Genomic DNA, 20,288 nt, shown 5'->3' with positions numbered 1-20,288 from the left:
CAAATCTCCTACCCACAGTGAATCGCGTGAGTCGCGAACGCATGATGCGGAGCATGTGAGCGTCGGCCTCATGATACCCGGTCGCCAAACAAACAAAGAGATACCACCACAGCCGATCCAAGAACCCCATTCCCGGGGCATATCCAAGCTATAAATTCCTGCGTATTCGAAGGTGGCAGGGTAAAAGCCGGCAAGGTCCCAGTCCATCAGCCAAAACTCGCCAGAGGGGGAAACAAGGAGGTTGCGCGGCGCAAGGTTGCCATGGGTCAGAACGAACGGCTCAATAGTCAGTGGAGTAGCATCTTGCCAGTCGGGCGCTCTGGGCTGCTTTGCCTCCTGCATGGCGCGCTTCATCGAGGTAAAGTTGCCCCAGAATCGGAAGAAATGCGCTAAATCTGCTGGCCCCGAATGCGCCGGAAGCTCGAAGCGATCTTCCAACCAAAATGATCGACATGCACCTGTCACGAGTGATCCAGCAGTCGGCGAAGTAACGGATCTGAGTATCTTCACGAATCGTCGCAGCTGCAGACCCAGTTTGATGGTCATTAACCAGCCCAATTTCTCCCAGATGGTGTCCAGCGTAGTCCCTTCGATCCGAGACATGACAGTGTAAGCAGTGGCTTCATTCTTGATGACCCTTCGAATAGACGTACTGCGGATCCCAAGCTGGCTCGCAAATTTGGCGGCCTTCAAGGCGTTGTCGATCTCGGAAGGCTGGTAGTGCTTGGCGATAAGGTTCGGGGAGAGGTTGCGAGTCCGCCAGACGAAAGCGTCGCAGGAGGGAGCCGCTGCAATGTGACGGATGGGTTCTGAGTCTGTATACTCATCTAAGAGGTTTTCACAGAAGTCCGATACCATGGCCCTGATGAAATGGGCCTAGAGAGTTGTCAGACAGATGAATTGTAGGATGGATCATCTGGATGGATGGAAGGAGCCGATGGTCGCCCAGACGCTCGGCATCGCTGTTTTTACGTCCAAGTCACATGCCTCTCAGTCGTACTGGGAGTAATGAGGGCTTCTTCTGCTATTCATTTTTGTATCCTGTAGTATGGATAGAGTATGAGAAGACTCTGATTAGACTTTTGCATTTAATCTCGTTTAAGGTGTCAATGTTGGGGTTGTAGGAAGATTGACCATTATATATTTTTCCAGAGAAGAAGTACGGCCTCTACAACAAGAGTGTACACGGGTCTGGTTATTGGTTGTTAACTGGGGATACAGCGTGGAACAAACCGAGGCACTGGAGCATGGATCAAGTTAGGAAGTCCCAATTTGGGGACATCTAGAGATATACATATGCCTAGGTATCCTCCATGTAATAGTTTATCGAGACCAAGCGACGAAGAGAGCTATAGAAACGCCCCTTGACGTGGAGATAAAGTAATGCGAACCTGCTACATATGATAACAAAAATAGCCGGATATGGTATGTAACTGACAGATTTATTCATAAGAAAAGAAATGACAACAGCACGAGCAATCTCACATTGAACCCTCCTTTACTCCCTCATAAAATACACTCTCCGGTGGACCCAAATAACTCTCCCTCAACCCACCAAGATCAATGACAATCTTCTCAAGCACACAGTGCCGCGCACCAAGCCTAATTCTAAGTACATGCTGCCCCGGAACACTAAGATTAACTGTATGACGCCTCTTCCATACCCCATCCATAACGGATGCCTCCCAGTCCTCAGGCAATTGTCCTGGACTTGGTGATGGCCCGACTAGATTGTCAGTTGACAATGACCTCGGGTCATTCTCGCCATCAAGTTGGATCTGATACGTTATTGGCTGAACTGGATCTGTATCGAGCGTCAGTGTGAAGTCAAGGATCAGTGTTGCGATGGGAGCTGGATTGAATGTAATGAAGGGATACTCGAGTAACTCCGAATGCGTTGAAGGCGATTTAGCAGCTAAGGCAACGGCGCCATTTTTCGTACGGCCAAGGTATGGTAGAATGCGGTATGCGGTAGGCAAAGGATGTACCTTGATGATGGAGGTAGCATCAATAGAGACGCAACCATCTGCTTCGATGAACCCCTTGGTGTGAGCAGGAGGAACTCGATTTCTCACGGACACATGAACCTGTTCGAAGTCTCCAAGGGATGAGCAGAGATCTAGAAGGAGCTCATCACCAAAACCTTGAGGTACTTTTGTCCAGTCTACCGACATCTCGACGACCTTGTCCTCGCCCTTAGGCTCAATCGTCCCGCTGGCCGGGGACACCGACAACCATTCATACGGCGACGTGATACTCCAAGAAACAGCCTTACTGCCGCGACAGTATATCTCAAAGTACCTCGTCTTAGACCCATACGGTTCCAGCGGCGGGAGTGTCACACCCGGTACAAGATCCCTCCGACTTGGATGTGTCTGGTCCGACTCCTCGTTGATCAGGCCGGGTCGTACACCCGGATGTCCTTCAACAGCAACTCCAATGTAGCCGAGAACCGGATTGGAGTCCTGACGCGTCTGCACAAAAGAGAGGCCACTTATCATATCCCGGGCCGGGGCATGCCAGGTCTCCGTATATCCATAGTGAGGCTGACGCATGATATGATTCCATTTCCCATTGAGGAGGACGTGATATTCCTGGCTTAAGTCGAAGTCTTCGTTGAATAGGCGCAGGACTTCGTGGGCTAGTGCGTTGGCTGTGTTGCGGCGCTGGACGGCGTACAGCTGGTTCTTTGCTTGGGCTATGCGAAGAGCGACGTAGATATAGCTTGCTTTGATGGGGTGGAGGATCAGCTGGAAGTAGCAGGGTAAAGCTGGAGCTGGGATCCGCTTTTGCAACTCCTCAGCTTGGTCAAGCAAGGCTTTCCATTGTCCGAGGATTCTGTCTGCCTCGCCGTAATTGATGATTGAGAAAGTGTCTCGCTCGATGTGTTCGTGCTTTCGAAGGGCCACCAAGCGGTCATATTTAAGCAGCATCTCTGAGCATACAATTGCGTCTTCGTCAAAGAGATTGAGGGTCCGTTGGCAGAAAGTGTTGAAAAACGAGGGGAGTTGATCCATCTCGAGGACTTTCATGTCCCAGGCCAGGGTTAGAACGAATGTCAGAAGCAGTTCCATTGGCTTCAAATCGCCAACACTGAAGATCCAGACCTGATCTGCTCCTCGGTTGTAGGCAAGCTCGAGCTGCTGCCAGACTTTGGCGCATGAGTTGCTGTTGAGCCACTTGTAGCTCCTGGGTACACCGACGTACTCAAGGTGGTAGTATATCTATACTTATTAGATGACTTTGATTAAGAGTATGGTAGCATGACTTACTCCAGCACGCCCGCGCCTGTTGGCTTCGTCGCCGCTAGGAAGCCTGCGAATGGTCCCATAATTATCATCAGCAAAAAGAAGAGTGATGTCGTCCGGGATTTGGAGTCCGTTCTCGTAATACTCTTGCACCTCTTTGTACAGTGCCATGAGCTCTATACAGTGTTAGCGATGTACAAAAGCTAGGAGCATGGTCATCATACGAGGTACAGCGTCCTCCTTGCCATAAGCCTCAGCTATAGCCTTCCTTTGGGTAGATAGTACTTCCTTCACTATAGCAGTAGGGTCATCTGCGTCCATTGGAACATCCCCCTGTCCTCGCATACCCATGGTGATAAAGCTCTCATAATCCTTTGCGCGCTGCGCCCCTTCCCGGAAGTACTTGGTGATCTTTTCTTTATTCTGTAGTCAGGACCAACTGCCATCTGGCTCGAAATACGGACGGTCGAACCATTCGTTCATGGCCCTTTGCATGGGCTCATGATGCGAAGTCCCAATGACAATGCCGTATCGATTGGCTGTCTCCTGGTTCACCGGGTCGTCCATGAAAAAATTGCTCCCTGGATGGGGGAAGCCGAACCACATGGCTGGCCAGAGGAAGTTGGCCTACGAAGTCAGCTCTTGCTAGAGAGAGAATAGAGGTTGATAATGGCCTTACCTTCAGCCGGAGAAGGAGTTCGTAGACTCGTTTGTAGAACTCGGCGTTAAAATGCGGCCCAATCTTCTCATGCAGCCAGCCTGCTAGCGAAGGTGCCTCATCGTTGATAAAGATACCGCGGTACTTCGCACTCGGCGGCCCGGTTTTCGTTGTTACATCTAGGGCATAAATGGTGGTCGATTCCTTGACAGGTGCATCAGCCCACCAGTACCAACTGCAGTGGTCAGCTGAGAAATCTTGCCTGCATGAAGGGAATGCTCACGGAGAAACACCAATCTGCTCAGAAAGAGTATACACCCCATATATCGCCCCTCGCTTGTCACTTCCCGCAATGACCAGGGCCTTCTCCACCCCTGGGATCGGGTTCTCAACAATCTTGGTAGTGTAGCACTCCCACTTACCCTCGAGTTCTGATAAATCTAGCTTTTCATAATCCGATAGCTGTCTGATCAAAGATGATTGGGCCATACTGCCAACAATAATAGCGGTCGGCGCAAGGATGTTTCCCGATGCACATGTAATAATTCGAGGAGCCTTTTTCCCGGTTACACGACTGAAGTCCTCCGCTAAGCTCCCAACTGCGATATGTATTGCTTCGAAGTCATCTGCATCGACGTATATCGAGGCGTGCTGGATGGCGATTGCACCCTGGGAGGGGGTATCGCTTGCAAACAGCGGTGCATACATCGCGTGTTCATCACTTGAGAGAAACAACAATACCTTTTCAGGCCAAAGAAAAAGGAAGCGCCCGCTATAACGAGATATTCAGAGAAGACGATGGTGGAAGACAGACAGGAATGTTAACTGACCTTTGCAGCGCTGCGGGGTACTCCTGCCCAGACCAGTGGACGGTCGGCCTTCCCTCCGAACAAGGGTCAACGCTCCCACGTCCACTCAGCATGCAGCATCACGCCTTCCGGGAGACAGCCAGACTTGCCCAAGTATTACCAGGCGAGTGACGTGGGACCACCTGCATTCCTCATTGCCTCCAAGCCTGCGAGAAACTGAATGTTTGATTGTTATGGTGAGCCTATAAAAAATTCGCTTGACCTTGGATTGCGTTCTTTCCACTCATGCTCTCGGACTGATTGTCCCAAGGCATGCTGGATATGGAGCTTCTTTCGCCATTGTCCGAACATCTTTCCAGAAAAGAGAGCTTAAATAAGGGTAGGTACAATTGCAGCCATGGAGGTCGAGGAGCTGCTACGGCGTGGCAAGCCTCGCCCACAGAACAAGAGAGGCACCGTGTGCCTTCGTATCATCATACATTGTCATTGGGGCAAAGCGTAGGGTATGAGTGTCAGGCTGCCAGCCTCCTTTGCGACAGAAGCCAACTTGCTCCGTCTTATGCTACAAACAATGTAACATACACGTTGTTCCAGCCCTGAAACAAAGCCATTTTCACGCAAGTCAGCCAAGTGAACACCCAACCTTACCAGAGCGCCACACACAGCTCATTGCCTGAACCCCAGCCTAGTGAGATTCAAATGGCGCATAGTCTTCGCCACAAAGCAAGGCGGCGGTGAAATCCCAGGAACCCCTAGCACTCCAAAGTCTCTGCTGGAGGTCAATTCCCACGCAGATTCGACAATCCTCGAAACACTGACTACAGAAACAGTAGCGAGGCTCGATCTTTGCTCCGGGGGCAATATTTCGGTGCACGCAGGGCCTAGCCAGGGGGTCGGCGGGCAGGTTGCTGCAGGTGATTTCTTCTTCACCCTCGGTGCTGGACGGGGGAGTGCGCACGACGGTGTAAGAAGACTCGCTCTCCTCGCCCGATACCGATTCGTGGTCTGGTGACGAATCATGGTCTGGTGCGTATAGGTAGGCACAGAGCCCTTTTGTGTCAGTGGGACAGTGTTCCGGTGAGGCCAGAGACCAGCCTAGCGTGTTGGGTTCGTCCGCCGTGAGTCTGTGGCTTTCATCTTCCATGCTTTTCCGCAATGAGTCCAGGACGTGTTGGGGGATGCCGTTATTGGAACAAGGCCGTTGCGTTGCGGTGGCCGAGGCCTTCTCCTCCTGTTCCGTTCAAGCTCCGGCATTTGCTCTGGCTTTGGCTCTGGCTCTGTCTCAACTAGGGGCTCGCGCCCAGCGGCAACTTCGGGCTCGGACTCAGGCTCGGGCTTGAAGGCTTTGTCATCTACAGGGATTGTCGCTACTGCAAATCGTATATAGGACAGCTTAATTGTGCAGACAGATGCCATGACGCGTGCAGGAATGACGCAAAGCGAGCATGCACTCTACAAAGAGCCAAAAATCTTTCTTGGTAGAAGAATGCCTCATTAGCATCGAAGGTAAGCCAAAGTAGGTCAATAAGATGGTGTTCAAACCACTCATGCTCGCAAATTCCAGGAAAGGTCTCGGCGGCGATCTCAATCGTGCGGAGAACTGGGATTCTTTGATCGATCTCCAACAGAAGCCGCTTCGCGAGATCAGCAAGACCATCGAGCTTATGCCTGTCTGCAGCACTATACACCCGGAGACCGTGAACGCATTGGGCTTCTAGCTGGGCATTTCTGTCTATGCCGGATCCTCCTCCAGCGCTTTGTACTCTCCAGTGTGGAGATAGTGAACAAAGGTGTGCCCGATGTCCGGATGCACGTCCTTTAACACCAGTCCAAGAGACTTCTCTGTTTTAACGAAGCCTTTGCATTCTCGAAGTGATAGGTTCCTCTCGACAATGCCCCTTGGGACCACGAAAAAACGCCTTTCCGCCCCTTGTCCGAAGCTAAGGCCAACCACTTCGCCTTCGTACGGCTCCTATATCGCAAGACATCATCAGCTGTATTCCATCGCCATGGTTGAGACGTAGTCAAGTAGTTTCACGATCAATCAGGCTAGGGCGTATCCTGATGCACGACATAGCTGGGCACACCCTTCTTTCCTGCACCTTCAGCATCGGCCGGCACTGTAGCTGCAGCTGGCCGGAGCTGGGTAGCAGTGTCTACGTTTCCTTCGGTCTTGACAATCTTGTTGATGGACGCCCGTGAAACCTGCAGATGTCCATCGCCTTGACGTGTTCTACCCTCCTTTGCCGCACGCCATTCCTCAAATGTTTTCCCAAGTAGAGAGTACGATGCAGAACCTCCTGCCTTCTGAGCATCCGTCGAGCTTTGCTTCTCCGGTGCCATTTTCCCTTGGCATGCGGTGTCCATTTCCTTCACGGGGGGCTGGAAAAAAAAAAAAAAAAAAAAAAAAAAAAAAGGACAAAGTGCTTAGGTAGGATACGTACGTTTACCTAGGTTGCGACCTGGGGAGGTTGCGTGACTAGGTAGTTCATTGCAACCCAAACTCTGTTTGAAGTCTTGACGCAGAGCAGTACGATGCAGTTCCTGGCCTATTTTTGATCAAGCAGGCTATCGCAGGCGCCTACTATCCCGCTGATAAATTTACCGGGTTTAGAGGTGCCGTGGGCCCTGAAGGCTTATCCTCCGAGACTCTGGATTGATTTGAAAAGCGGGTGATTGTTCCTATCCTCATACGGTACGTCATCTATCTCGCCATGTTGTCCACTCGGAAAGATAGTCTTCAAGTAAACGGTGTCTCGACGATGTTGACCATCATGGGACGTTTCTATTTGAAGGTATTTCAGCTGAGGCTTGCATCATTTCTGATCTCGGAGAGTAAAAACGGAACTCAATAAGATAGACGGTGCCGCTTACGACTGTTGGCAGTTCTTATCACGTGGTCATTCTAGCTTTTATCTGTCGATGTAGGCAGATCCCTTTGAAAAGGGACGGGGCAGGTCGAGAGTTGATAACAATCTACATGGCGGATGAAGCAATCGGTCCCAATTCACAGCTGGGCAGTTGGTGACGATAAATGGCGGGAGGCGTTCACTATAAATAAGGTGTGCTCCTCAAGGCATTCCGGTGGGGCAGTTAAGGCAGTTTTCTGCAGAGGGCGCGGGAGAAGGTGGGAAGGCTCAAGATGCTATTTTAGGCATGTTTGGTGTTTGAGTCAGTTATTTGGCATTGCACTATACATTAAAATTCGCATTAGCTTTCGATATAGTCTTTTCTTCAGACTGATAGTCTACTTTCTCATAATTCAGAGCCGTTGCCTGTAAAATATATATCTGCAGCAATAGAGTAAAACCCATTGATTAAAGATGTCTTCTGAGCGAAAAGGCGTTTTGGAAGGCTGTAGAGCCACAAATGGAAAAGGAGGTGAACGTCCACAGGTTGATCCTCTCACCTCCTTTTCCTTTTACAAGTTATGTAGGGTGTACACGTATTCCTCTAGGGCTACCCGTGCCGAGTTGGGTTTCGGCATGCCGAGACTACTCCGGCCCGCGTACCCGAGATCGGATGTCACTTTGCAACGAACCCAACCTTGCGGGCAGACGAATAGCAGCGTAGAAAAAGGCAAGGCGAGTGCCCCTGTCAAAAGTTTCATAACAGTTACGGAGCACACTCGGCGCGCGTCAGACATTTCACCTTTACCTAATCGGCATCCGGAGTGCAGGAGTCAGAAAGGGCTGAGACTCCGGGACTCCGAAGCCGAAATAGGCTGCTGGTCCACGCCGAGACTTTCCCGATGGCCCACAATGGGCCCATGATTCGACTGTTGTTGTCCGTTCCAAGCTGTTCAGATGGAGTTACGGAGTAGCAAAGCCCTACATTCCATGTTTTCTGTAACGGCCTTCTACCGGGCTTCTAGAAGGTGTGGGGAGTGACGAGACTTCAGGCCCGCTGAGCTCCATCACCAGCCGTTGACCGTTGACGTCCGCCTTTTGCGGTTCACCTTGAAACTGGTTCAGGTTTTTGTTTTTAAGCATAAATAGAGAGCCTATCCTCCACCCAAGAACTGATTTCATACCTCAAATACACCACACATCAAACCATATTATCCCTTCCTCCCTATACATCCCTTTCCCATATCCCATCCCGCTCCATATACTCCCTCATCGCCCATCATGACCGAAACCCTCACATACGACGTCTACCGCGGCTCCGCCGCCGGTGAAATCGTCCCCGAAAAGACAACGCAATCCCTCGCACCACACGAGGTCTACATCGAAACAACGCACTCCGGTCTCTGCGGCACAGACGAGCACTACCTGAAGGCCGACCAAGTCCTCGGCCATGAGGGAATCGGCATCGTCAAGGCCGTCGGGTCAACAGTGAAAACCGTCAAGGTCGGCGACCGCGTCGGCTTCGGATACACGCATAGTATTTGCGCGAGCTGTGATAACTGTGCTTCGGGTGCGTACACTTCGTTCCATTTCAAGCCATTTATTCGAAACCGGCGAATGAGAGTTATTTTAGGTAAAGGCTAACTTGGATTGCGGCTGGCCAGGCTGGGACCAATTCTGCCGCACCGGCACAAACTACGGCTTCGGGGACCTGAACAACGGCACTTTCGGCGCGGGCGCGATCTGGGATGCGAACTGCGTCTACCCCATTCCCGACGGGTACGACTCCGCCTACGCGGCGCCGCTGATGTGCGCTGGTGCGACGGTCTGGACGGTCCTCACGGAGTTCGGCATTAAGCCTGCCGAGCGCGTTGGCATCATGGGTATGGGCGGGCTCGGACACATCGCGATTAAGCTTGCCGCGGCTATGGGGTACCATGTTGTTGTGCTTTCGAGCTCCGAGCGCAAGAGGGAGGAGGCCATGGCGTACGGCGCGAGCGAGTACCATGTTATTCGTGCGGATCAGGAGAACCCCAAGGATTTCGTGCCTGTTAAGCACCTTCTGCTGTGTGGAAGCTTTGGGGTTGATGATTACTCGCTGTGAGTACCCTATCCATACCCAGCACACCGCACCTACTGTGGTTTTGGGATCCCTACTAACGGGCTGTGTGCAGGCTCCTCCCCCTCGTCGACACAATGGCCAGCATCTACCCACTGACCGTCTCCTTTGAGCCGGCCAAGATCTCCACCCTGGAGCTGCTCTTCAGGGGTATCCGTGTCCAGGGATCACTGGTTGCCTCGCGCCAGAGTATCCGTGGCCTGCTGAAGTTTGCGGCTGCGAAGAAGATCTACCCGACTATTATGACCTACCCGCTGTCGAAGGAGGGTATCGAGGAGGCGATGGCTGCGCTGAGGGAAGGAAAGATCCGTTACCGCGCTGTTCTTGTTCGGTGAGGGCTTTACCAACATGGAGCAAGGCTGAATATAGTGAGGAGGTGACTAGGGAGGATTAAGCACCAAAGCTTTAGATAATCAATCTTGAAGATTTTTCCAACCAATTTTGTTTTCTTTTCCTTCTCAGATTTGTCTGTCGTGTTGATTGGAAGGAATGAAGACCGCAATCCAACCGGCGGACCTAGGGCTATTTTTGTCATGCGCGCGGCTGAAATGCGGATTTTGGCACTGGTGGGTTGCACTGCAGGGAGGGAGTGACTATTTGGAATCTCCCTGGATTTTGTACCACGGCTTGGCTGGATGCTGATTTAGGATTATACGAGCAGTCCCCGGCCAGAAGGTCAGCTTGTCTATCTGTCTAGGCTCTGGGGTGGCTCGGAGTGATTCATCCCCCCACCCAATAGCCCTAGAACGCCGCGCTCCTAGGTAGCAATGGAACTCCTGATGTTAATAACATACACCACCATAGTAACTGTTCTGTTTCTCTTGACACTCTCGATGGGATAGACCTGGTCAACCTCCTCTGAGCAAGGACGGGAGTCTCCTAGCCGTACATTAGAGAAGGGTATGCGGTAAGACTCAGCAGCTATGACCCTCATGCCAGTAAAATGCAGTCATTGGAAGGTCAGTGATTACTCGTAATGGCCTGGGTCAGCCTTGTCTAGCCTTGTTTGACAGGGATTGAAGAAGATAGATAGGTTCAGGACGCAGTGATGCCGACATCTACCTAGGCACCCAGAGCGCATCACAAGGCGAAGGATAGGCTTATTTCTCAACATTAGCCAGGGATACGCCCGGTTGCTATCGTATCTCTTGCATGGCCTGGTACTAAAGCCTGATTTTGAGCGGCCAGTGGACTCGTACTGCAGTATTAGGTGAGGTAATGGATCTGGTCACCTAGATAAGAATATCCCTGCCCGTTGCTTTGCTGCCCTTCTTGCCCTTCTTCGTCAACTTGGAAGTCTTACGTGAGAAGGGAAGCTGCTCTTACGAGTTAATCGTATCAAGATAGTATTGGGTCGACTGATCATGTCACCTTGAGGGATGACTATCTCAAGACTAGTCCTCGTACTGCGTGGATCGAGGGATCTTAAAGCCAGGAAGTCAAGCATATCATATACGGAAAGTGCAGAGGCAAATCATCGCTCAAGAGCAGCGACTGGATACCTAGGTAGGTATCTACCGCTTTGCCCACCAATCGCGAATACCTCGTTTGACTTTCTGGGTCGCGGTTTCCTGATTCGTAAGCTCCTCGCTACAATTCTCCTCGGTTGCTGCCTCCCCCTCCAGCTCCTCTTTACTCTCACTACGCTCATACCCGAGGACGATGGGGCCGATCTTGTAGAGCGTTGGTCGCGCGAATTCTCCATCTCGGCCCTCTCATCTTCGAGACGCTGTTGCTCTTCTTCGAGCCGCTGCTGGTGTTGATTCATGATTTCCATCTCCGCCGCATGAGCCTCTTGCTGCTCCCTCATCTGCTGCTCGACCCAAGCAACACGTGCATCTCGCTCCTCGAGAAGGCTCTTCAAGGTCGCCCTGAGCGCATCCGTGTCTCTTTCTGACTTCAGCATGAGCTTTTCATAGCGATCGCGCTCCGCACGCAGTACTTCTTCAGCCTCGCGGTCTTGGTCCTCCAACGCCTGTTTCAGCTCTTTAGTAAGGTCCTTGAGCCCCTCCACCCACTTCGCTCTCTCCCTCTCGATCTCGCTCTGCACCTCTTGCCCGGCGGACGTGTCCCCGAGGTTCTTCTTCTCATCCACCATCTGCTTCTGCAGGTTCGTGGCGATAGCAGTGGGATGGCCCGCTAGCTGGTCGACGATGGCCTTCGCAGATTCAACTGTGTTCTTATGTCGCCGACAACAGCTCCCCTTCGCCAGCATCCAGCCCCAGAACTCGGACGTTCTGACTAGCTCCTGCTCTCGCTGGGTTGCCTCAGTCTCAGGGACTTTATCCCACATTGTCGTGACCAGAATTACCTTTTTGAGTGCCTCTTCCCCACAGAGCTTCCGGAACATCAACAGGTTCTTCTTTGCCGAGCCTTGCATGCGGACATCCGAAATGCGATGGAGATAGATTATTCCGCTGAGCAAGATTTTGCCCTTGTATGAGCTCACAAGCCAGCCGGCAATCTCCTTCAACACCTCGCTGTCACTTCGGGTGGTGTCGTCGAAACCCGGCGTGTCAATGAGGTAGACAGTACGTTCGGGAGAAACGTCGTATGCGTACACGCCGACTTCGGCTGTGCCTACTTTCTGTGGTTAATGTCGATACTTTTCGCCTTCATTCCGTCACACTTTCTTTTTTACATTGCATGAGTGACTTACACGCCTCGAGCCCGTGTCCGACCTTGACCTCCCCACCGGAGCAACAGGAGATGAACGAGCTCTTTCCCGCACCCGTGACACCCATGATGGCGATGAATACATCTGTCGGGCTGCCATATTCTTCAGTAACGAACGTCAAACGCCTAGCGTTGAATCGTAACTCACCGCGCTTCCCGGCCACCACGGAAGTCCGTAAGACCCTGGTCGTTCCCAGCCGCTGACAGCGATTCGGCAGTTGGAGGAGCCTCGTTGCTTCCCCTTCCAAGCTTGGATTTTGCTTCACGGAAGAACGACATTTCAAAAGTGAGTACTTATATGATCGAAAATTGAATGTCTTGAGTAGCGACGTGAGACAATAGCCGGACCTTTATGGTGCTTTCGTCCCCCGTAAGCACGAGGCTGGTTGTCTATATTTATCATCACATTTCCAACAAATGTCAAGGAGGGGATGCTTCCTCTAACCGGCTGACGTATCGTGACATGGTTAATGTTGTTGACCTACAACTCGACCACATCGAGACCAGCTGCAACTGCGCCTTGGCCTGCGTATCAATCTCACCTGCAGCGAAAGACTGCAGCCAGCCCTATCCGCATACGATGCCAAGTCGAGCGAAGGGCTGCGTTTGCTTTCTCGTATATCGAAGGCAGCATTGTGTCACCTTCATCAGAAAGGGCATGCCACTAGAGCCCTGCGACGTCCAACATGTATGCGAGGTCGGGTCAGCTGGTCTGCGTGCGCTTCAGCCTTTGCCCTTCCTACCCGGACCTGGAGTGTGCTAGTTTCTTCCTGCTTACCTCGGACTTGCCTCGTCGAAGACCAGTCTCCCCCCGCTGGATCTCACTTACCTTGTCCGCTTCATAGCCAATCTCACATCCACTTATTTTATCTTGTCGTTTACCCACCGCTGACACTATCTCTGCAGGCAAAATGGATGACCTCAGTTCAAAGGCCCAGCAAGTGCTCGACCAAGCCGAACGGCTTTCAGTGATCACTGGTCTCACTCCCCCAGGGCCGCGCGACAGATTCTTTCTCGTGATGGGGAAAACGGGGTCTGGAAAGAGCACCTTCATCTCGAAGTGTACGGGGGGCAACGCCACCGTGGGCCATAAGTTGTACTCTTGTACGATTCCTTCCAACACCGCATCTACACAGAAGACCTATAGCAGCAGCGCCAGCTAATCGGGTGCATCCTCCAAACAGGCACGGAGACGATCGACGCATACAGCTACACTATCCCCAACCGTCACGGTCCCTGCGGCACGCGAACTATTCACTTGATCGACACGCCAGGCTTCAACGACACGACACGCTCGGACATCGACACCCTCGCCATTCTGGGCTCGTACCTCGGTGCCTCGTATGCCAACGGGAACCAAATCGACGGCATTGTCTTTTTGCACCCAATCACCGACAACCGCATGGCTGGATCTAGCATGCACACCCTCGAGATGCTCAAGAGAATATGCGGCTGGACCTCGTACGAGAACATGGCTGTCGCAACAACTATGTGGCCACCACCACCTGCGAAGCCACCGTATTCAACGCATGCGCGGGCGCCCTGCACTCCGGATGGTGTCGACGGGGTCGGTTTAGCACACCGCGAGCACGAGCTACTCACTGACCAGACGTTTCTGGGCAGTTTTCTCGCGCAGGGAGCGTCCGCCTTCCGACACAACGAGTGCGGACGTCGAGACGGCACCGAAGAGACCCGGTCCGCGCGGCGAATCGTTGCACATCTCATCGCCCAAAGCGATGCACACAACTATACGCCAAAGCCGCTGCAACTGCAGCTCGAACTCAATGTGGACCTCAAGACTCTAGGGGACACTCAGGCTGGGGGTGCGGCGGCCGGCGATTTGAACAAGGTACGCCAGGAGGCTGATCGGCATCTACGTGAGATCGAGGCCGAGCTTAGGGGGCACCTGGCGCAGACAGACTCTCGGCACATGGCGGAGCTGCGCGAGCTAAAGGACGAGATCCGGCAGCAGGTTGCAAAGGCAGAGAGGGAGAAGCGGGCGCTGCGTAAGTCGATTGCGGATCTCCAGCGCGAGGTTGAGAGCTCTTGGGTTGAGAGATTCTACCATCTCGACGAGGAGTTTCGCCGGGAGATTGAGGCGAAGGAGGAGGAGCTGGCGGAGCTGGAGGAGTGGGTACGCATGAGACGGCGGGATGCGGATGCCAGATCGTCAATGTCTAAATTGTCGTTGTCGTATAGCGAGCAGGATGCTATAAATCGCATCCAGGATAAGCAGGAGGAGCTTGCAAGTACGAAGGATAAACATCGCCGGTACAAGACTGCGGTTGGCCATGTTACTAACGGGTTGGCGAATGGGGTTGGGGCTGGGGTTGCGACTGCGCTTGTGGCTGGAGGTATGTTCCTCTCCCCGGTCCTCGATCTAGGTATGGTGTCGAGCTTGGTTTGACAAGTGCTGATCATCAAACTTGTTCGGGGTTACAGGCATAGCCGCTACTACTACAGGAGTATGCACGGTTATGTGGGAAAGTTCGCCTTGAAAGCATTACTCCTTATCGAGGGATCTGGGTGCTCATTCAAGAATCCACAACCCTTTCCGAGGTTAACTGTATGAGAATGATGTTCACGAGCTACCTCAGTCCAAGCCGCTTGTATGCGCTGTCTCGACCCGGGACCAGGACTATCGATCGAGTATCACGGTTCAGGATGGTAACCAAGAATATCCTGGGGTGTCTTACTGGAAGTCCACTTTGGCCCCCATCATGACATGAGCGGTCATCCTTTTCAAATGATTTGATTTGTCGAAGCGTATATTCCTCGCTCCACTGTACCCTACCCTAGTTAGCCCTTAGTCAGCCGTTGGGATAGACCTCTTCGACGGCACCTCAGACAGTTGCAATGTTCAGGCCTTCATCATCAAGACCTAGTTAGTACAAGTCAGGCAGTGCTCCCTACAAAGGACCACTAGATACCGGGCCCCGCGCGATGCAGACGGAGTAGTTGGACATCGTGGGCATCAGCATGACACTGAGAAGACTTCTATGTGAAGGAATAAATAGACAAGCTTGTCTCTCTTTTCGAGAATCCTCCGCGGAGCTTCGCACCCGCCCGTCTTCTGCCAAGCTTGCGAGTGTTGCGAGCAGGGATACATTGGCCAATGATATGGAGAGACAGTCTGGGGTGCCCTGGCTAGATTCCTCGTATAGCGGGCTGCCAAGGAGGCTGAAGAGTACCATAGTAACTGGCAGGGGGGCTGTCAGCAGCGAGATCAAAAATAGAAAGTGCAAACGGGCGCCCGCGCACGCGGCTGCGATCTCGCCTCTCGACGGCTCAGCCTTCGACCTTCAATCATCATTCCACTCCACTGAACAATCGACATCGACTTTGCGCGCTGCCCACCATGGCTGTAGACGAGCTTGAATTGCGATTGCTGCCGTCTAGGGAAGCCGATTCCCCGGCACCGGACATTGACCTTAATCCAGTACCACTCGGAGATGAAGCAATTGGAAGCCAAGCAAGGCGCGGTCGACGCCATAAGTGGTATCTTGGATGGAAGCTTACGTTATCTCTGGCGTCGTTTGCCTGCATTGTTGTCTTTTCTTTAAACCTTTCATTCCTGATATGGACCGTCACCCGGGACCGTCTGAAGGAAGACCGCGGCGTTCTGTATGAGGGTGACTGCGCGCGAGTCCGGACGCTGAATACCGTGCTCCATCTGCTTATCAATATCTTGAGCACGGCTCTTTTGGCTGCGAGTAACTATGGGATGGTTAGCATACTCCGGTCGATTACGGTAGCAAATAATGCTGATTCTCGCTATAGCAATGTCTTTCGGCCCCAACTCGAAGCGATATCTACGCGGCACATAGACGAGGCAACTATCTTGACATTGGTGTGCCGAGCCTTCGAAATCTTCGCTACTTGCCATTCAAGCGTTCGATTCTGTGGTTGGGGTTGGGTCTTTCATCCCTGCCACTTCATCTAATGTGGGTGTCTATTCCCTTGAGGACAATGGCTGAAACGGCTTTGATAACACATCAAACACCACAGATACAACTCCCTGGTCTTCTACACGACGGCAGCCTACCCTTATACTGTCTACGCAGGAGACGGCTCGCTGGGCTCGACACCCCTGGGAGAACTCGCGCTGGGCGCGGTAGGCAATATCAGCAGGCTGAACTCGTCAAGCGACGCATACGCACCATTCGAATGGCTCCATCAGCAAGCGCAACAAGGCTCGCTGGAACGACTCAATCCCATCGACTGCATTGACGCCTACACATCAACATACCAAACTGAGCACGGCGGCCTACTGTTAGTTACCGCCTCGGTCAATACAACCAGCAAGTACGAGATCTTGGCTTCCCAGTCTGTGCAGCATCCCAATGCCTCTATCTATCTCGATCCATATACCTGGATGTGCCCGAGGAGCGCTCAGCGCAACTGCACCACCCATCTATCGAGCATTCGCTCTGAGATACGGCAGAATAATTCTTTTATAGCGTACCAGCACCTTTGGAAGACCCCGGGACGAAATGACACTGTAGAATATAAAGTCAACTACTGCCTCGCCACAAAGCTACCCGAGCGCTGTAAACTGCAGTACTCGCTAGGCATCATGATAGCAATTAGTGTTGCGAATATCATCAAGGCGGTTCTCATGGGGTACATGACTACCGCTTCGGCCGAACCACCCATGCTGACAACCGGAGACGCGGTCGTTTCTTTCCTCCATCGCCCAGACAAACTCTCTCTGGGCAAATGCCTGGTACCGGGCAAGGTGATCCGCGAGCTATACTCCACATTCAAATATCTCGAACGCGAGGACATGCCGCTATGGTACAGACACAGGCCAAAGAGATGGGGTTCGACCGTATACTACGGGAAATGGATCCTATTCGTTCTCTTGTAGGTCCCCCAAGACCCCATCAACTACCCAAAGATACATAGCATGTATACTGACCGCTGGACAGATGGCTAATCGTCTTTATCGCATCCGCCGTCCTCCTAGGAAACGGCCTGAAACGCCAGGGCGTCTCCCTCTCCTCCCTAGAGTTCGGCACCATCGATCCGCGCACCCTAATCTCCGGCGAAAAATGGCCCAACTCAATGATCTCCAACACCATAATCGCCAACATCCCCCAGCTCCTCTTCTCAATGCTCTACTTCAACTTCAACGCCATCATAACAAGCATGACGCTCGCCGCCGAATGGAGCCGCTACGCTATAACCCGCCGTGGCCTCCGCGTCTCCTGGGATCCGACCTCCTCCCAGCGCAGCTCATACTTTCTCTCCCTCCCCTACCGCTACGCCATCCCGCTCATGACCTCCTGTGCGATCCTGCACTGGCTCATCTCGCAGAGTATATTCCTCGTCGGGGTGGACGCGTATACGTACGATGGAGAGCCAGACCCGGATGAGGATTTCGTGACGTGCGGGTATACGCCTGTGGCTATGGTCGTTGCGCTGTGTCTGGGTGGATTCATGATTCTCTGTCTTGTGGTTTTCGCGTTTCGCCGTTTCGCGTCCGGGATGCAGGTTGCGGGGAGTTGTAGTGTTGCGATTGCGGCGGCTTGTCATCCGACGTATGATCCGAACTTGAACCTGGGGACAGGAACAGAGAACGAGGGGAGGGCTGGGGGTCAGCTCAACAACGGGGGCTCAGGGATGGGAATGGGCGTAGCCTCGGATCTGTCTGATACTGGCGAAATTGAGTCAAAGCCGCTCCAGTGGGGCGCTGTACCTGTCCAGGGCCCGTTGGGACACTGTGCTTTCTCGGATAAAGAGGTGGATGCCCCTAGTTCAAGGTGTTTGTATCAATGATGGCACAGCTAAAGCCGCAAAAGGTAGGTAGATAAGAATCGAAATGTGAAAAAGCCGGGACAATGCGTCGGTATGCTACCATCGTATGTATCCATGGATGAGTAGTGAATGAACATGTGTGTAAGCAATGGCTAGAAGTAGAAGATTTCTACGACGATGGTCTGTATTGCGTATATATGTGACCTACCTAAGTAGATGATGGCAATACCTAGGTAGCATGAGATAAGCCTACATCTATACCTAGGTATAGCATGAACCCTGACCAAAGCCGTCCACAGTCTGGATAAACAACCGGAAGCTGGGTCGGAGGGCCACTGGTAGAGCACGTTAAGGCTTCGCCAACGTAGAGCTCATGTACATATCCGGACTATGCAGGTACCATAAACCCTAAAGCTTCTGAAGAACCATGTCCGACAAGGCCAGTGAGTCCTAATGTCATAATAGAAACCCGTGGTCAGTAGCTATGGCAGCTTATTGCAGCTTTCAAAATCCCGGTATGCCTATTCCGTCAAATATCACACGAAGGTCGTATGTGACTCTATGGCCTGCGAGAGCAGCAGAGATACCTCGATACCAACTTTGTTGCGGATATATATTTTTACACATCCCAATGTCCCTGGATCCAGTCATTTGGAGTTCTCGGTCTCTGCGAACACAGTGCAGGAATCCCTAGGGGACAAGGAATGTGGGCATCAGGCTTTAATAGCTTTTTCTCTACAGTTACTCCAACCTTCAACTGTCTACGCCATCTAGAGAGTCTTGAGACATACCAGTACCGGTACAAGAAGCGAAGCAGCACGTGACCAGACACGTACGCGCCCGTCGACATTTCCACTCCGAAGCCGAGGCATAAAACCGGACAATGGCGCGAAATAGATGAACAATGAGCTCCAATCGGCCTTTGAAGCGTTACTCGGTAGGATATAAGTACGGACTTACAATAGGATGTGGATTGCTGACGTATCTTTTCGCAGTGTAGCCGCTGCCAGGCAAAAAAGGTGCGTGACGCGCCTCTAAACACGGAAATCGCGCAGACGACTAATTGATGGTTGAAAGATCAGATGTAATCGAGCCGAGCCGCGCTGCAATAGGTGCGAAGCGAGCGGTGTTGAATGTGTCTATCCGCCGCGCAAGACGCCTGTTCGCAAATGCACGTGGTATGTTCGACTCTTTTCATGTCCAAATTGTAATGAGCTGAGTATATATCAGTGGCGTTGAAGACAAGGACATCCTGTCCAAGATTATCGCTCGGCTGGACCGGCTTGAGAGACATTGTCAGCTAAGCCATGAGCCCGAAGCCGAGCATGATCAGGATGAGGAGATGGAAGATTGCGATGGAGGTGAAGAGCAAGCTAAAGAAGGCGACGCCTCTTTATCCTCCATCAGATCAGACTTATATGCACTAATTGGGAGCGGATCACCAGTGTCGGGACGTGCCCAGGGCTCTAGGCACTCGCCTAGTTCGACTGGTACCACGACGCGACAGGCATGGGACAGAATCAAGAACCCAGCCACCCGACCGCGGCTTATCTCTGATATGTTCTGCCACTTACGGAGTATCGAAGCATCTCTATTCCAAGATCGAAACTGCATCGACGCGATCGAGGCCGTTGTTGACCAAGTTGATCTATCACCGGCGACTCGAGGTATCACATTTAGCCATGCTCCCAGTGCCTCGCGAGTAACAGTTTCCAAAAAAACGGCTCGCCAGTGCATCGAAAGTACAATCACCTTATCTTCGCAGCCAGAAACTCTTTGCTGATGCCGAGTCCATAGCATACTTCACCCAGTATCAATTCCCGGGCTTCCGCGTTCCGCTTGAGAAATCTTTTCTCCTCTCCATCCCGGACTTGCTGGAAAACCCCCATGTCCAACTTGACTACCCGTCACAGATAATCTACTACACTGTCCTACTACACGGGCTCCTTGTCGGGGTGGCAGATGGTAAAATCACTGATGTGACATTCGCAGATAGTGAGGCGATGACGCAGCAAATCACCACCCTCTGCATCGACTTCTCAGAGCGCTGGCTTGAACAGGGCAAGAACGAGGATACGTTTACGCCAACACAGGCGGATTTGTCTGCGGCGTGCATTACGGTATGTACTGGTACCTGCGGGCTCGGAGAGCCAGAAGAAGCTAACGAAC

The 20,288-nt window shown here is 52.3% G+C and overlaps 7 protein-coding genes across 7 annotated transcripts; 3 read left to right on the top strand and 4 right to left on the bottom strand.

The window, feature by feature from the left end:
* Positions 1-1,481: 1,481 nt before the first annotated feature.
* On the bottom strand, positions 1,482-4,614 carry BDW74DRAFT_164757 (glycoside hydrolase family 115 protein; the record flags this gene model as incomplete). Its single annotated transcript, XM_073726307.1, has 6 exons — positions 1,482-3,224; positions 3,273-3,424; positions 3,473-3,637; positions 3,689-3,875; positions 3,928-4,141; positions 4,190-4,614. The coding sequence occupies 6 exons, from the start codon at positions 4,612-4,614 to the stop codon at positions 1,482-1,484; spliced, it is 2,886 nt and encodes a 961-aa protein (XP_073589884.1).
* A 786-nt stretch (positions 4,615-5,400) lies between these two features.
* BDW74DRAFT_172623 (uncharacterized protein) lies at positions 5,401-5,859 on the bottom strand (the record flags this gene model as incomplete). Its single annotated transcript, XM_073727593.1, has 1 exon — positions 5,401-5,859. One exon carries the CDS (start codon positions 5,857-5,859, stop codon positions 5,401-5,403), a length of 459 nt encoding a protein of 152 aa, XP_073589883.1.
* A 588-nt stretch (positions 5,860-6,447) lies between these two features.
* On the bottom strand, positions 6,448-7,058 carry BDW74DRAFT_172622 (uncharacterized protein; the record flags this gene model as incomplete). The annotated part of the gene is made up of 2 exons (XM_073727592.1): positions 6,448-6,687; positions 6,786-7,058. The coding sequence occupies 2 exons, from the start codon at positions 7,056-7,058 to the stop codon at positions 6,448-6,450; spliced, it is 513 nt and encodes a 170-aa protein (XP_073589882.1).
* Positions 7,059-8,831: 1,773 nt separating this feature from the next.
* On the top strand, positions 8,832-10,018 carry BDW74DRAFT_184631 (NAD(P)-dependent alcohol dehydrogenase; the record flags this gene model as incomplete). Its single annotated transcript, XM_073730863.1, has 3 exons — positions 8,832-9,134; positions 9,229-9,664; positions 9,739-10,018. Exons 1-3 carry the CDS (start codon positions 8,846-8,848, stop codon positions 10,016-10,018), a joined length of 1,005 nt encoding a protein of 334 aa, XP_073589881.1. The 5' UTR covers positions 8,832-8,845.
* A 1,179-nt stretch (positions 10,019-11,197) lies between these two features.
* BDW74DRAFT_172620 (P-loop containing nucleoside triphosphate hydrolase protein) lies at positions 11,198-12,638 on the bottom strand (the record flags this gene model as incomplete). The annotated part of the gene is made up of 4 exons (XM_073727591.1): positions 11,198-11,254; positions 11,326-12,263; positions 12,343-12,452; positions 12,508-12,638. The coding sequence occupies 4 exons, from the start codon at positions 12,636-12,638 to the stop codon at positions 11,198-11,200; spliced, it is 1,236 nt and encodes a 411-aa protein (XP_073589880.1).
* A 632-nt stretch (positions 12,639-13,270) lies between these two features.
* BDW74DRAFT_172619 (uncharacterized protein) lies at positions 13,271-14,766 on the top strand (the record flags this gene model as incomplete). The annotated part of the gene is made up of 2 exons (XM_073727590.1): positions 13,271-13,463; positions 13,544-14,766. The coding sequence occupies 2 exons, from the start codon at positions 13,271-13,273 to the stop codon at positions 14,764-14,766; spliced, it is 1,416 nt and encodes a 471-aa protein (XP_073589879.1).
* Positions 14,767-15,717: 951 nt separating this feature from the next.
* On the top strand, positions 15,718-18,140 carry BDW74DRAFT_184630 (uncharacterized protein; the record flags this gene model as incomplete). Its single annotated transcript, XM_073730862.1, has 4 exons — positions 15,718-16,086; positions 16,140-16,380; positions 16,478-17,225; positions 17,291-18,140. The coding sequence occupies 4 exons, from the start codon at positions 15,718-15,720 to the stop codon at positions 18,138-18,140; spliced, it is 2,208 nt and encodes a 735-aa protein (XP_073589878.1).
* Positions 18,141-20,288: the final 2,148 nt, after the last annotated feature.

This window comes from Aspergillus multicolor, assembly GCF_047715735.1.
Source record: "Aspergillus multicolor strain CBS 133.54 unplaced genomic scaffold BDW74scaffold_1, whole genome shotgun sequence".
NCBI lineage: Eukaryota > Fungi > Ascomycota > Eurotiomycetes > Eurotiales > Aspergillaceae > Aspergillus > Aspergillus multicolor.
Note: the sequence above shows the minus strand (reverse complement) of the source record. Positions and strands in the feature narration are given on the sequence as shown.